The 17,190-nt window shown below is 40.3% G+C and overlaps 1 protein-coding gene and 1 pseudogene across 1 annotated transcript in view; both read right to left on the bottom strand.

Annotated features, from left to right (window-relative positions):
- Positions 1-17,190, bottom strand: part of cds1 (CDP-diacylglycerol synthase (phosphatidate cytidylyltransferase) 1) — a 58,257-nt gene that overhangs the window by 32,930 nt on the left and 8,137 nt on the right. Inside the window, exon 2 of the mRNA XM_086206939.1 lies at positions 6,119-6,276. Coding sequence (XP_086063065.1) covers positions 6,119-6,276 — 158 coding nt within the window. The remainder of the gene's footprint in view (positions 1-6,118; positions 6,277-17,190) is intronic.
- On the bottom strand, positions 14,003-16,119 carry LOC147260376 (E3 SUMO-protein ligase ZBED1-like; annotated as a pseudogene).

Here is a 17,190-nt window from a genome sequence, read left to right as displayed (position 1 = left end):
AACCACACCAGTAGTCCGTAGGTGAACACACTCTCTATTGAACAGTGGTAGAAGTTGACCATCAGTCCCTGTGGGAGTTTTGCCCATTTAAGTTTCTGAAGGTTATAGGCGTTGGTGTGCCATCTCCACAGCAGAAGAGATGTGAGTCCTCCAGGGTAGGCTGTAGCCACCAAAAATGCCCCAGTCTGTGGTGCTGAAGCAGTCCTGGAACCTAGGAATGGCATCCTCAAGACAAGTCCTGACAGATCTGACTTCAGGCCTACTGGATCTGATTTTTGGTTTGTATGGTTTGGTTTGCTATGTTGGGATAGACCTGATCAAGTATGTTTCTCTCTCTGGTAGCACATTTCACATTACGGTGGAAATAATGAAGTACAGTCTTTAAGTCAACACGATTGAAATCCCCTGCTGCAATAACGATGCTGTCGGGCTGTGCCACCAGGCATTTGTTTAAGTTGTCCAGTAGCCTAGCAAGTACTAGCCTAGCATTGGCATCTGGGAGTATGTAAGCAGCACAGCTGGTCTAAACAGAAGAGAATTCTCTTGGCTAGTAAAAAGGTCTGCATTTGAGCAGCAAAAATTCCACATCGGAGCAACAATGTTTATCAACAATGAAGATATGGGACACCACGAGGCACTGATATAGATGCACAGACCTCCACCTTGCTTCTTGCCTGAGTCAGCAGTCCTGTCGGCTAGGTCGGCAGTACGGCCGGCTAGGTCAATAGCTGAGGCCGGGGTCAAGCTATCCAGCCACATTTCTGTGAAAATTAAGCTGCAGCAGTTGTTGATGTGTTGCTAGTTCCAGTCAGATCTCGTCCATCTTGTTCCAGATCAAACGGGCATTTGAGAGGGAGATGGTAAGAAGCGGGGGCTTGAATGGGTAAACTTTTAGCCTGGTCCACACACCTCCGCGTTATCCTCTCTTCTGCAGCTGCTCACACTGTCTCCTCTTCTGTTTTTCGGCCCCGGGAGTACTGGGGTGGTGATCTGGCGATCTCAGCTTGGATGGTGAAATCCACTGGGAGAAGGTGAAGTGCTCTGTTGTTGAACTCTAGAATTTTGTCTTGGCTGCAATTCGCCGTCATGTATCGAAAGCTGTGAAAAGTAATATCAAGTGCTTCCAACATAATGAAAAAGTTGTGCCAGGCTTGTGAGCTCCGGCCCGCTGCAACTGCGCGCGCTGCCATCTCTCCCACTGCCACACAACCTTCAACCAGTCAAGTTTGCAAAGATTAGTGTCTCCCTCCCTGTGAGCCTTTAAGCTCTTTGACCTGGCCATCACTCAATGGTCACACCCTCCTCTTCTCCTATATGTATCAAACATGGCCACAACCATTTGTGTTCAAAGTGCAGGAGATTCAGACTGACAAATATCAGCAAATATTAAAACTTGACACTAAACTTAACAGAGCAAGACTTCTATGAGAGACGTCAAACTAATCCCATCGCAGGAAAACCCTAGGGCATGACCAGTGTAGAATTTTTGGGGCAGTTGCCAATATTAGGGAGTAAAACAAAGTCAATAGATAAAAAGTAAACCAGGGTAAAAAGTCATTATGGGAAGTAATTTAATTTTCTTCATTATAATTCCTTTTATGTTGTTATCAAACACCTGGGACAAAGATACCTAATGGAGGCCTCATAATTTATATTTTAAAATTATTGACTATTGACTGTTCTGAACAGTAATATTTCACATATTGTAATAACTAGAGCTTGACCAATAATGATTTTTTGGACTGATTACAATACTAATATTATAAAGTTAACATTTCTTAAATCTGTATATCATTGTTTTTTACAATAATCCCACAAATGTAGTTATTGCAGAAAAAGATATGTAATGAAGGCAGGATATTTTACCATTTGAAATAAACACTCTTGAGAATGACAGCAGTTGACTGAAAAGATTAATTTCACTAAGAAATTGAACATTTTAAATTACTCCGTGTATCTTTTTATGTTCTGTAAAAAATAATCCATATCCATCCATTTTCTATACCGCTTAACCATTGGGGGATGCAGCGGGTGGGGGTGGGGGGCTGGAGCTTATCCCAGCTAACATTGGGCAAGGGGCGGGGGTACACCCTGGATGGGTCGTCAGTCAGTACATATCCCACAACAGATATTAATACATGTATTGGCCACAGTGATCTATCAGTTGGGCTCCAGAAAACAGTTTTGCATGGCTTTTTGAAGAGGAGTAAGCCATAAATACATCTGAGATGTAAAAGTTGATCAAAAGAATTCCTAACAGGTGGGATTTACTGACTTGACAATATAATGGGCCTGACAGGATGTCATTTAACTGTTTCTGGAACTGCATATAAATCTAAATAAATAAATTCATTAATGTGTGATGGGTAGTTCCTTATCTTCTTTCACTGTTGCTGACCTTGCTGGCTGGTTTATCATAAAATCTGATCATTTTAAGGTGGTACGAATATTTTGAAAGAAGTGTCTTAACCCTATTCTGCCTCAAATTCTATTAACTTCTTTTAAATTTGGTGATCTCCAGTCAGTGATATGATTTATGTTACATTCCTAGAGTATAGTGTACATGTTTACTCTACTCAGGGCTTTAATTGTATGAATGAATATAATGTAAGGAACTTAAACAGAAGTTCTTACTGAGTGCTGTCCCTCGCCATGTTTGGGCACTTGCTATCTCCAACTTGACAGCATTTCCTTTAAAAAAAGGGAGCAAGGGAAGGAAAAAAACTACAGAAAAACAATTTTCTAACATCTCAGTGGGCTCCCATTCATTTTTCTTCTAATCAAACTACATACATGGGGCAATAGCCGTAGAAGGGTAACTCATTAATTTTGTAGAAAAAAAGTTGCTCATCAGCCAAATCAGAGCAACATCATAGAACCGCTTCTTTGGTTTAACGTGTAACCTCCAGCTTCTTTGATTTAAGATGTACCATCAGCGAATCAAAACACCGGTACACTGCCCAGTCGGCAATGTTAGAATTAATAACCTGAGCCCTTTGACTGATGATTACATTGAATCATTTGTATGACTGATGTCGTTGTTCAAGGATGCGAAGATAAACTCTGTGCAGACTGTGTGCCTGTACAATGTAGCATGCTCTGCATATCCAAGCTTTCTTTAATTTGCATGGTTTGACAAATTCAAGCTACATTCTAGGATCAGTGTTAAAGAATAAATTAATCCAGACAAAAAGTAACACATTTGCCGAAGCCATAGCAGGAAAGAGAGCTGGAAACCATAGACTTTTGCCATCACTATATATCCCCTCAAGGAGATCTGATGATAATCAGTTTTGTAGATTGTATGACATTTCATATTGGTAACATCAATATTTGTGTAATTTTTCCAGTTGCAGCTGGGTCTTCAATTAAAATGTCTACCAGCTGTGAGGAAATTTGCTCTGGAGACAGTCTATGGGACAGTGGCAGCACTCCATCTCACCAGATACCTTTTTTTAATCAGCAAATATAAATATTTAAAAAAAACAACGACAACAACACAATAGTATCTTTCATAGAGGTGCACATTGGGAAATATCACTTTTTTTTCTGTCAAACTTATGACAGATCCTCTCCATTATCCATGCACTGATGTCAAATTATCAGTGGGATGAATGGTGACAACATTGTCCACAAGGTGTGATTGGTCAGTGGACAGTGCTTGCATATGTTTTAACCTCAAAACATCTTAGTTCCTAGCCGGCTCTGGAGCATGTTAGGTGTGCAACATATATTACCACAGTGAGATATTCTGCTGAAAAGTCACTCACCTTCATTGTTCTGAAATCCTGTGCTGAACCTTAAGTTGGCTTGCCAACCCTCTAAACCTACTTCACAGTACAGATCCTCAAACAAACCTAAAATTAGTCATTAATAAATAAACCCACCAAACGAAAGCAGGTTGATCCCATTCCCACTGAAAATAGTTGAGGAGGAATTGCCTTTCAATTTTTTCCTTTCAATGTCACAAATGCAGTCAAGGCACCAGAAAGAAACGAGTGCACAGTGTCAAAAAGCCCAGAGTTTCATTTCTTGGGCTTCTAAACCAGAGGAGAGCAACATTTTTTTTCCTCTGGGGATCATATTGTCTTGGATAAAGTAAGTGAGTGGTCACACATCATGTGATCAAAAGGACACATGAAACTCTTAGTATTGGAATATGTTCATGAATTTAAACTTTTTTTCTGTTATCTGTAGATTGACTGTATTTGTCAATCTTGAGTACTCTGAAGTCTCAATGACAAGATCAACTTTTATCAACTGATGATACATATTGTTGCATTGATCACTGATGAAACACTACACATAACTACACACTATACATAACACTGCATGATATTATTAATGTATGAAAATGAGTAGCTGGTTGCTATGCGACCAAGTCATGCACCAAAAAGTTTTTGCATCATGGCTCTGGTTATTCTGTAGAGGAGACCAGCAAAAAAGAATTGTTTGTGGGTTCATGAAATCCTCAGGACAAGAGAGGAGTTCAAAAGTTTGGCTTGTAGGAGCTACAGCTTCCTGATCACTCCCAGGTTTACCCCTGATTGAAGACTGCCAGCTGCCTTGTCGTCACAGAGCACTGCGTCCAAGTTAAAATGCATGCAGGAGCAAAGCGAGACCTTTGCTTCACAGTCTGCTCAGCGTTGATCTGCTCTCACACCGCACAACATATACACAATAAATCGGTTTCACAACACAGGGCACTGCGTTGTGTGCCCTGAGAGTAAAGGCCTTTAGGCTGCATTTTGTTGTTTTTCTCTCTTTGAGGAGGTTGTAGGCCAGACTGGGACGGTCCACAAGCTGGTTCCAGTCCATGTGTATGCTAAACTCCTCGTTAAATTTGAAAGCAGCAAAGACGTTGCTGCTTAAATACAGTCAGGTAGAATTTGTTTCTGACAAGAAAAAAAGCCAAAGTTACAGTCCAAGGCAACAAGCTACAAGCTTTTAAACTAAACCCATTGTAGACAAAAGTCAGATGTTAGTGAAAGCTAGCAATACAAAGCAGTATTATAATAAATGTAAGGTACAATATTAATACTCGAGGCTTTATTTCTACTCATTTTTGCAGCTCTTTTTGGCAGTTTCTGAAACAGATTATTCACAGGAGAGCAGTGAATCACAGTTTATTGGATTTGCTGGCAGCCACCACACTAGAGAAATGCTATACAGTGGGGCAAAAAAGTATTTATTCAGCCACCAATTGTGCAAGTTCTCTTACTTAAAGATGAGAGAGGCCTGTAATTTTCATCATAGATATACCTCAACTATGAGAGACAAAATGAGAGAAAAAAAATCCAGTAAATCACAGTCTGATTTTTAAAGAATTTGCAAATTATGGTGGAAAAAAAGTATTTGGTTAATAAGAAAAGTTCATCTCAATACTTTGTTATATACCCTTTGTTGGCAATGACAGAGGTCAAACATTTTCTGTAAGTCTTCACATACACTGTTATGTTGCTGGTATTTTCGCCCATTCCTTCATGCAGATCTCTAGTGCAGTGATGTTTTGGGGCTGTTGCTGGGCAACACAGACTTTCAACTCCCTCCAAAGATTTTCTGTGGGGTTGAGATCTGGAGACTTGCTAGGCCACTCCAAGACCTTGAAATGCTTCTTATGAAGCCACTCCTTCATTGCCCAGGCGGTGTTTGGGATCATTGTCATGCTTATAGACCCAGCCACGTTTCATCTTCAGTGCCCTTGTTGATGGAAAGACGTTTTCACTCAAAATGGCCCCATTCATTCTTTCCTTCGCACGGATCAGTCGTCCTGGTCCCGTTGAAGAAACCAGCCCCAAAGCATGATGTTTCCACCCCCCTGCTTCACAGTAAGTATGGTGTTCTTTGGATGCAACTCAGCATTCTTTCTCCTCCAAGCACAGCAAGTTGAAAATAATTATTAATAATTTTTTGCCCCACTGTAGCACTAAAACAGACTTTCATGTGAACCGAGGGCCTTAGATGAACACTGTTAAATATTCATTGGTCATACAGAATAGGAGAGGCAGGATCAAGCTTCAATCTTGTGAAAAGTGACGATTACGATGCGCAATTCAGGAAACAATCCAAAGTTGTTGATGCATATTTCTCATTATCTATGTGTGTGAGCAGTGAGTACCTTGGCGGCAGGCCCTCCAGAGCTTTATTCAGGCATTGTGGAGTGTTATCGGTGTCTGCTGTGGAGAGTGGAACATCTGGAGTGTCTGCTTTGGAGTCACCATCACATTCTCCCTCCGTGTCACCCTGCAGGCCCAGCCTGTCATCACCATCAGCCTCCTGAGGGACAGACCAATAAACATCCAATTACCGTCCTAATATAATCAGTATTCACCTAGTATACAACTACAGAAAATAAAATACACATGGCAAAAGAAGAAGACATAATATGGACCATCGTCAAGAAAGAAAAGAAACTGAGGAAGAGACACACAGCTCTTGAGATGCACAAAAGTAAAAGTTTAGGTGTCAAATAGAGTCTATTCGAAGATAAGAGGTCATAGGATTGTTCAACTCAAACTCATTTATATCACATTATGTATACACATTCAGAAATACAAAATGCTGTGAAAAAGTTGAAATTAAAGGCGTAAAATTTAGCACATAAAGCACAACAATACAAAAGGCAAAAAAAAAAAATAAAAAGACAGAACCACAAATGGCAACAAAAAATATGGCATACATATAAAAGACACAACACTACATATTTACATTTGGTGGAAAGTGGAAGGTATTTTTGGTGGTACAAATGCAAAAGACATGCAACTGCAATAGCATCTGAGGGACACTGTTGTTGGTGTAATGCTCTCTCTTTTTATTGTACCAATTAGGGGTCCCATGGGTCAGAGAGGCAGACACTTTAACTACGTTTAAGTCCAGGCTTAAGACCTTCCTCTATGACAGAGCCTTCAGTTAGGACTGGTTCAGGTAGCTCTGAACCATTGATAGCTATGCTGCTATAGGCTTAGACTGCTGGGGGACACATCAGGTTACATGGAGCCCTCTCCTCTCCCCTACTCTCCTCTCCTCTCTTCTCCTCTCCTCTCCTCTCCTCTCCCCCTCTCTCCTCCTCTCCTCCCTGCACATTTTTGGAACTGTCATTACCATTACTTGTTGCACTTCGTAGTTTGGCCTTGGTGTCTCGCAGTCTCTCTGTGTTTCCACAGATCCACCAGAGCCCCAACCGCCACCTGCATCGCCCCCCCCCCCCTTATTCCCTACTGTTACACCGGCCTGCGCTCCCCTTCCATGAACCAGTCTGCCATCCAGTCCCCCATCAAGCTGGCTTGCTCTCCCTGCCTCCCCTTCCAGAAGCTTCCTTCTTCAGCTGTTATTAACATTTCCGTGTTTCTCACATTCTGCATTGTAAACTGTTTTCTTGTCTGTAACAACATCTACTGCACGTCTGTCCGTCCTGGGTGAGGGATCCCTCCTCTGTTGCTCACCCTGAGGTTTCTCAGATTTTTCCCTGTTAAAAGGGTTTTCTATGGAGTTTCTCCTCAGTCGATGTGAGGGTCTAAGGGCAGAGGATGTTGTTATGATGCCATGTGAAGCCCTTTGAGACAAACTGTTGGTGAAAACGGGCTCTACAAATAAAATTGCCTTGCCTTGCCTTGCCATGGCAGGCAACTTAAAGCAGATGAGCCAAAAAAAAACATTTGCAATGAGTTTCTCCATTTATGCCTGACTCAAACATAAGTTCAGTCTCTGGCTGGCAAGATGGAGGATACAGCTACCTTGTGCATATGCCCACTAAACCTGGCAGGGATTAAGTAGGTCTGCAAGAGAGTATGTGAGTGTTTCTGTGTAACAAACAACCCTAAATATCAGTGATGCCATTTCAACATAATATCCACCAGATCCTGGGCAAGAGGATTTCTAGGCGTCATAAGATTGTTAAAAAAAAAATCAACATGTTTTTAATTAAATAAAAATTTGTCAGTGTTATGAGAGGCACACTAGTGCATGTGTGCAGCATTTGTAAGATTCTACCTTTGGCAAATTTATTTTGAATTGAAAAGTTTGGGGAACCCTCCATCAAAGCATGATCGTGAAGGAAAGGAGAAATTCTGATGATTTGTTTAAATTAAATAAAAATACAAAGGTGTTGAGAGAGAATTCTGCTTGCTGGTTGGGAAACCTTATTATGAATACTTTCTCTACTCCTGCAGGAATAGTTAATAATAGTTTAATCAAATTTTTTCTTTCAAATGCAATTACTATCCTAGGGCTCTAGACTGTGGCCAAAATCTGCATCTCCAGGCAGCAGTACCCAACGCACTGCCTCCTTTCTAATACTTTTCATATAAAATGGCCCCACTCCATTGTGTTTGACAGTATAAATTCTTCATAAATCCTTGCATCTGTGTGGAGGATGGACATGAACAACATGGCAGCCGGCCAGCAATGCAGTTTTGTCCAGTATTTCCCTTAATTTCCACTGGAACTAGCCTGGCAAGGTGGAATGCTGCATACATCCAAGAGGATGGGTTCCACTTTTCCATTTGGGACACAGCCCATAGAGAACGTTTTCCAAAATTTAATTTTAATATGCCTTGACACAAAAATCCCATCAGCATGAAAATTCTCTCTTGGTGGTTATATTAAACAGAGCAATCATTTTATTTTTCTCCTTGCAGTGATATAACTCAATTATGCACACCACTTGAATAATGAGCAACAAACTATGAGTAACAATGATTCTTCACTTTGAACATTATATTACAGTTTCGAAATCTTCAGCTCCAAAATGTACAACCCTTGTAAGTTCACTTTTGGATTGTTCTTACTTTTTCCAAAGTTTCCCTATGGTGTATTTTTAATAGTTATGTTGTTTGTACCTGCCCAGGGACTACAGATGCAATGTAAACTAGCCACTTGGCTAACTCTGAGACATTTACATTGAAGTGTCAACGAAGATGCTTTTGTCTTGTCCATGCAAAAAAAAAAATCTAAGATAAAATGAATAAACATACAAAGATATCACAGTAGCAAATGGCCACAAACCCTGGCTGCAACTGGTATAGATGCGTTAACAAGTTGCTGCCTGTGAGTCAAACATCTTCATAGCCGTTAACAATCTTTAATCTGGATTTAGGGGCAGTCGAAGGATAAAGCCCCTGATCTACATGGAAATGTACTCTGCCTCTACCATGTACTGAAAACAAAGATGTATTCCCTTATCATCAGCAGGAGAATTTAAAAACTGTGGTCACATATATTTTAATGGTGTTGGACTGAAGTGGGATTTTGGCTGTTCAATCAGAAAATTCTTTGAAGTTTCATTGACAATTTTGATTTTTTTTTCTTTAAAGACACACATTACTTTTTATGTTAACATTCTTAGCCATACTTCCATTTTATGAGCTTCATCACAAAGAACATTTGCAAAGGTCAGATTGATAGCTGAGACTTACATCTTGTTTGTTTTGATCAACATGGAAATAACAATTCCAATGTATTAAGATTACACATTGACTTGAGAAACATAACACTGATTTGCTTGTCACTGTTCTTTGTCAGACTTCTTAATATGTTTTAAAACAGCTGAAGCGGTTTATATTACTTAATGACAAAAAGGCTCACTCAGTTATCCAATTACAAAGCAAAAGCATCACTGCAAAAAAAGAATGGAATAAAATGCAATCAATTCCCCTTCTTCCTCCGTTCTTAGCATACACAAAATTTAAAAACTAGTAAACGCTAACTCAGAAACTAAGGCACATTTCCAGATTAAATAAGATTGTGTATGTGGCCTAAAGTAGTAGTCAACTTTTTTTTTTCTTTTTTTTTTTTTTAAGAAAACTGATGTCTTATGAAGTCCAAATCTTTTATTATTTATTTTCAGACAAAAATGATGTTCACTCTTGCTTGCTGTTTGTAATGGTCAATCAGATTAGATGAACAGTTTCCAAGGATTATCTAGATGTCATTTGAGATTAGACAATTTACTTTATAAACAACGAAAAAGTTGCCCAACAATTACCAAGTTCGGAATTTGTTTGTTTGCATCCTCTCCTCTGATTCATAGTAGAGAAATGTATTTTTGCTGCATTTTTGTGGTAAATTTCAACTTGCTATGTCTAATTACAAGCATCAGAACTTGTAAAACAAACTCACATGGAGTCACAAGAAGCTAATTGCTGAGGTCAAGGCTGGTGGCCTGCTGGAAATTATAGATGTTGGCAGCTATCTGTGGGAGAAATGAGTTGGCCTTTTTCTTTATGGTCTTTGTTGTATTTATAAGACTTTGGCACCCTCATTGCCCCAATATGTCTCTGTCAAAAGAGAGAAAAGTGGATGCAGAGAGCAGCGTGTCCAAGAAAAATGGTCATCATCCTATTTATTCACAGACGTGAATGGGAAAGCTGTGTGTTTCGTGTGTTCACAGCATGTTGCAGTGCTAAAAGAATATAACCTTCGTTGCCACTATGTGAGTCTTCATGCCAACAAATATGACAACTTTCAAGGACAGCAGAGACGAGAGAAGGTGAATGAACTGTTGGCAGGTCTGGAGAAAGCGCAAGAGCAGTCTGTGTTTACTCACAACCGAGACATCAGTGATGCTGCAGTGAAAGCTAGCTACCTCATTGCTAATGAAATTGCAGTGGCTTCAAAACCATTTAGTGAGGGTGAATTTGTAAAAAAAAATGCATGATGAAGGCAGCGGAGATTGTGTGCCCTGAAAAGTGCCAGGCTTTTGCAAATGACTAACAAGAAACACAGTTGCAGACAGGATTTCCGATCTTTCAGTGGATTTGGACAGCCAGTTAAAGCAAAAAGTAAAGTCATTTATTGCATTTTCAGTTGCAATTGATGAAAGCACGGACATGACAGATGTTGCACAACTGGCCATTTTCATCTGCGGAGTTGATGACACATTGACTGTCACCGAAGAATTCCTAGAGATGGTGCCAATGACAGATATGACAGCAGCTGATATTTTCACCGCACTCGTCGGCACGCTGGACAGGGTCAGAGTGAACTAGTCCTGCGCTGTCAGCCTGACTACAAATGGTGAGCTCTCAATGATCGGGAAAAAAGCAGGTGCTATGACAAAGTTCAGAGAGAAAGTGCAGCTTGCAAATGGAGGACGTGATTTTTGGAATTTTCACTGTATTTTGCACCAGGAAGCTTTGTGTTGCAAGTCATTAAAGATGAATAACGTCATGGTGGTCATCCAAACTGTTAATTTTATCCATTCCAGAAGTCTGAATCACTGACAGTTTGACAGCCTTCTCAGAGAGAAAGACCAGATCTATGGCCTGCCATACCACACTGAGGTAAGGTGGTTAAGCCGAGGTGCTGTGCTGAGGCGTTTCTTTGATTTATGAGAAGAAATTGAACAGTTCATGGAAGAAAAGGGCAAACCAGTGTAAGAATTTCATTCCACAGAATGGATGCAGGACCTTGCATTTATGGTGGATGTTACAGAGCACCTGAATAACTTGAACAAACAGCTGAAAAAGCGCAACAAAGTTGTCACGCAGTATAATGACGTTTCCTATCTCACAAAATCTCATCAACCCACAAAAACCAACAGGACATCTTCTCCTCCGTGGTTCAGTTATTTCATCATTTTAATCAACAAAGACACTGTCAGGTGAAGTATCACACCACATCTGCACAACTAAATGCATTCAAAATATTTTTTTTTCCTCCACTGAAGCCTTTCGTCCATACAAATATTGTGTTTTAATGTTGTGCAGACCGGCTCACCAACCAGAGGCCTTTGATCTTCTGTTTAGCGCATTGCAATTGCCCCTAACACAATGGATGTATAATAACATCTGGATAAAGAAACAATAACCACGTAATCATAAGTATACCATCGCCCATGTGGCCAAAAGCCATCCCATCTCATAAACTTATATTGTGGTTGAAGTGGTTGTAAAATGGGGAATACTTTATTTGACCTCCGTAACCCTTTTTGATTGACTTGTTTAATCATTGTAATTTGATCTGCTTGGTCCAACAACATTTGTCAAGACTAGAGTAGCTGCAAGATTAATTTATTTTTCCTCACTTAAGTTAACAGAGTTAAAATTGCAAGTTAGAACATTAAACTTTGCCCACTGAAGTCTCTAGTGTGCCTGCTCTATTCTTCTGTGCAGCCCGCAGACTGCTCATTTTTTCATGACGTACAGACACTAGTGAGCAGCTTTCCATAGGAGTTAATTCAGGCCCTACCTCCAATACTGTTCTATGAATCCATGGCTGACACTGTAAATAACAAACTTCAACAGTAGGTGACAAAATGCTTTTGCGGTTGACTGTGTGAGACAACTTGATAAAGATATCAAATATGGCTGGGCAATACATTGATATACATCAAATACAATATCTTATTAGGGGTGGGCAATATGGCATAAATATCATATCACGATTTTTCAATAAAAAAATCACGATCTTGATTTTATTACGATTATTTTTACATTGATTTTTGAGACTAATTTGCAAGTTCAGTCAGTGCAACCAAACCATTTCTGTATATAAAACAGTCCTAAAAGAAAAAAAACAAACAATTTAGGCCAAAGAACCTTTCTGAACAGATTTTAATTTTATTGTTGCAGTTTTGCCAACTTGTGTTAAGGACGTACACATACTAAAAGGTAAACAACAACACTCTGATAAAGTGCACTCTTGCAACATAAAAGATATCTTTCAATAAACATGAAACTTCGTAAAATATCACTGAAGACATTACTGTTTGCTTTCTTCAACAGTCATTTTAATAGGATTTAAGTGTACCAAAACACTAAATAGCTTATTGCAAAGGGTCAAATAAAAATGCAAACTTAAGTAACTGAGGTTCTCTCTTTTAGTGCAACGATTTTTAACAAAAATGATCAAACTGCAATGTCTATAACCTGATTATTAACCCCTTAAGCAGCACTGCTTTTTTCAGTGATTTTGTTAAAACGCCATGCCAACATTCAAAGCAGCACAGCTGCCACATAGTTCAAGACTCAGATGTGTTCTTGGTCTCTTTGGAAAGGTAACATTCTCAGGTGTCTTGCTGACGTGTCCACTTGATTCTGGGATTTACTGCCAAGGATACAGTGGTTAGAATAAAGAGTTTTTAGTTCCGCCCATTACTCTGTCTGATTGTTGACTATGAAAAACTAGGTCCATGACCAGCTAGGGCTGAACAGACCTCACTAGTCCACAGACACAGGTCCTGACTTCCTTCAGTCCAAATCTGAAGTCAAAATGTCAAAAAATGATGTGTATACAGCGTTTGGCACACAAAAAGTCCTGTAAGTCATCCATCGGCCCTATTCGGAGACTCCAAGGACATCTGGATAGCCAAACACAAAAACATCAGATCCTAACATATTCTTGGTCTCCAATGACAACCAACACTGGCGGGATGCAGCTTTCCATGGGATTTGGATATTTTTGGTCATTTTGGGATGAGCAAATAGAGAATAGAGCAAATCATCAGCAGCATCAAAAAACTATAAAACTGTAAAGTTATCATAAATTGTTCTGTATTCTCAATTGAAATTGAATAAGACTGACAATAATAACTAATATTTCACTAATTAATAATTCCAGCCTCTCTCCCCCGCTCAGTCAGACTCACTGTAGATAGGTACCTTTTTTTTTCATCAGTTTATTGGCTAAAAGAATATCTACTTTATATTCGGAAATAATCTCATAGGCTGGTGTCAAGTGTCAATCAAATGATGCATGGTCCGCTCTGTAAACTGGGGTCTGGTTGGGGTTTCCCCTGTGGCTCAACAACCCAGGCACTGATTGGCTCATGCCTCATATTGATGTGTTCAGCAGACCGTCACTGTGACTGAGAAGTAGTGTCACGTAGAACAAATGAATACTGACGACTACATGCTGAGTGACAGGGGAAAGCTAGCTGTGTGACTTAGTTCACTGAGCAATGCTAACACTTCAGTAAAACATGTATAATTCTGAAAATACAAAATGCAGGAGGAAATTCTCTAAAATTCTACACCTGTGGACTCTAACGGACTAAACCAAATGCCGCTTGTTTAAAAATTTGAGCGATGATGGCGTCGGGAGTACAAAGTTAGTATGTAGGTATTTAACTTCACTTGCCAGTTGCCTAGCAACATTCTAACTCAGCTCCAGCTACAAGTAACTTCATTCATCGTGATTGGGTGTTTCTTAATCGTTAGACCACCAGGTTTCGAATGAGGTATAACATGATCGGATACGTTGTTGTATACTGCTGAAATCTATCGGATTCCGACGTTGTTTACGTGCTGTACCGCCAGCGGTACAGTGCTGCTTAAAGATCCAGCAGCTTTAGAACATATTACTGTTCAGATATCTTCTTCAAGTTTTTAATCTCCTTCTAAAAAGGAGACATCATGACAGATTCCTATCATAGATTTTTAGCCAGGAAAACCATTTTGTCAACTTTATCTAGCTTGAGAGTAGCCCATTGGCAAGTTACTATGTTGCCACCAGTGCTGAAGACTCGCTCTGAGGGAGCGCTTGTTGCTGGAATGCACAGATACTTTTGAGCTAGTTGGCTAACTTGTGGAAAGTTTCCCTCATGGATTTTCCACCATTCAAGAGGATCCATCTCACTGTCTGCATTTGGTGTGGAAAGGTAGGCCTTCATTTCCCCATCCATTGCCTCTCTTAGAGATGGGAGGGAAGCCGATGTGCCAGCTGCAGATACAGCACCTGACATTTTTTAAAAGCTGGCTAATGTTTTCTTCTTTGCTTTCTTTGGTGGTGTTTGTTCTTCTGCCTCAGGACTCTGCGATGTGGGTGGGAGTGGATGCCGTGCTTGTACATTCAACATGTACTCCAGCTCAGACACAGCTCTGGCTTGTACTCCCTCTTTCTTGTCACTGTCAATGTACTGGGTTTTGAACCTCGGATCCAGAAGCGAAGCCATGTCCAGCAGGGTATCAGTGGTGGGATCCTGGTACTTTTCAGTGAGGTAGTTGAGGATAGTTGTCTTGATTGTGTTTGTAAAATCACTGTCATCATCACTGAGGTTAAGGAGGTTGACTCTCAGCAGGTGCAGGACTGGCTTGACATATGAGACGCTCACATAGTCCTCCCCTGAAAGTGCATCAGTGAAATCTCTCAGTGGACCAAGGACCTTCTTAATGCCCTCCATTACATCAATATCTTGCCATGATGGTACCAAGTGCCTTGTCTTCTTGTCGGCCTTCAGGACCTGTGAAATTGCCTTTTCTTGGTCCAACACTCTCTCAATCATGGCAAGTTTGGAACACCATCGGGTTGGCGACTCTGTTATGAGTTTTTGTGAGGTAGTTTAAGTTCTGTTTGAGCTTGACTCAAATCCTTTTTCTTCTTCCAACTGAAGGAGAATGCACACACCACTTTCTTGCAGACAGATGTTGTGCAAACAATTCAAGGGTCTTTGGCACTTTTTTCTATAAGAAGAATAGCATGATATAGTAACCAGATGTAATGATAAAATTAAATAATTTCAGCAAAAGGTACATTTTAATGTTATTTTAATCACATTTTAATCTTTTATGAAAAAATATAGCATTAGAATAATCACTTTTTCTGCAACAAACATATAGAATATGTTTATGTTTCAGAAAGTGATTATTCTAATGCTATATTTTTTCATTAAGTAAATAAAAAACTTTTCAATAAAATGTTTTTTAATCATAGACTAATGTAATAAATTACTTTGTTCTGTGTCCCTAGTTTATTCTGAAGTTAGTTATTCATAAGATGCCGATATTGCATGTTTTGACCTATTGCTTTTTTCCCTTTTTATCTGATCCACATTTGTTAAGCATCTTAGGCCCCATCTTTGCATTATATTAATCTATTTGAAGTTCACTCACCGATGGCTAGGTGCAGTCTACGCCCAAAACAGGGCAGACGAGTCCAGTTGTTTAGTTCCAAGGCCTTCACCATGTTAGTCCCACTGTCTGTGGTCATGCAGGTCATGTTCTTCTCTTTGAGCCCCCAGCACTGAAGGGCGTCTCTCAGTCCTTGCGATATGAGCTCCCCCGTGTGATCTTCTGGGAAGTATGTTGTTTGCAGAGTCGCAGTGCAGAGCTTCCAGTCGTCAAAATAATGAATGGTCAGGCTCAGATAAGGCTCTGGAGTGCGGCTGGACCACAGATCACTCATTGTTGAGAAAAACTGGATGTTCTAAAATTTGCGTTCAGTCTTTTCCCGGCATTCAGTGTAGAGACGTGGAATGGCAGTGTTGGAGAAGTATTTTCCGCTGGGTAGCTCATACTGCAGGTCAACTACTTTGAGCAGGCTTTTGAACCTCGTTTTCTACTGTCTTGAACGGAACCATATTTTTTGCAAGATAAAAGCTAACTGCTTCTGTTACATCTTTCCACCACTTACTTGTCTTCTCATACGGAGTGGCTTTATCAAATGCCTGTATTAGCATTGTCTGTTTGGGCTTAGCTGCTGCCTCTGGCTGCGGTGCCGCTGGCGGTCCCCTCGCTGTTTGGCTCTCAGCGTACTGTTTCGGTTGCTTTCTGTTTAAGTGATTAAACAAATTCGTTGTGTTGCTATCCGATGTGCGAACCGTCTCTGTGCAAACTTTGCAAATTACCTCAGTTTGCGCTTTGTCATTTGGGTAAAGGCCAAACCAATTCCATATAATGGAAACGGAGTTTTTCTTTGCGACCAACTCCTCCATCTGGCTTTCAGCCATGGCTCTCCATGTGGCTACCGCTACACACACAAACAAGGAGGAAGGTAAGATATTGCGTCACTGCCTGTAGTTTGATATGATTGGTCGGTCAGGTTGACGACGTATCTGGTGCGTCGGTGCATCAGCATAGAACTGCAATTTATAGAATGTCACATTGGCTGCCGCTCTGTTTTGAAACCCGCTGGCGGCACGGCGCACTGTCTGCCACCCCTCGCAAAACCTGCACACAGTGGTAGATCCCGTTTCGACACCCCGCTCAAACAGCAGAGTCGCGTAGCGCACGAGGCACATAAACGATCCATACGATCTCCTCACTTTGGCCGATCGTCTACACTTTCTAATCCTTCACGAACTAATATCGTCATATCGCACACCCCTATATCTTATGATTAATTTTTGGTTAGGAAATACAATGTTGGTGGTATAAATTAGTGCTAGAAGGCAGAGTAAGTAGGATCTGTCGAGAAATTGTTTCTGAAATGTTTAAAATGTCAGGTGAAAATTAGTTTTAATTGATTGTATCAAAT

Source organism: Aulostomus chinensis, chromosome 6 (assembly GCF_037954235.1).
Source record: "Aulostomus chinensis isolate RoL2024-O1b breed Wild chromosome 6, RoL_Achi_v1.0, whole genome shotgun sequence".
Lineage (NCBI taxonomy): Eukaryota > Metazoa > Chordata > Actinopteri > Syngnathiformes > Aulostomidae > Aulostomus > Aulostomus chinensis.
Note: the sequence above shows the minus strand (reverse complement) of the source record. Positions and strands in the feature narration are given on the sequence as shown.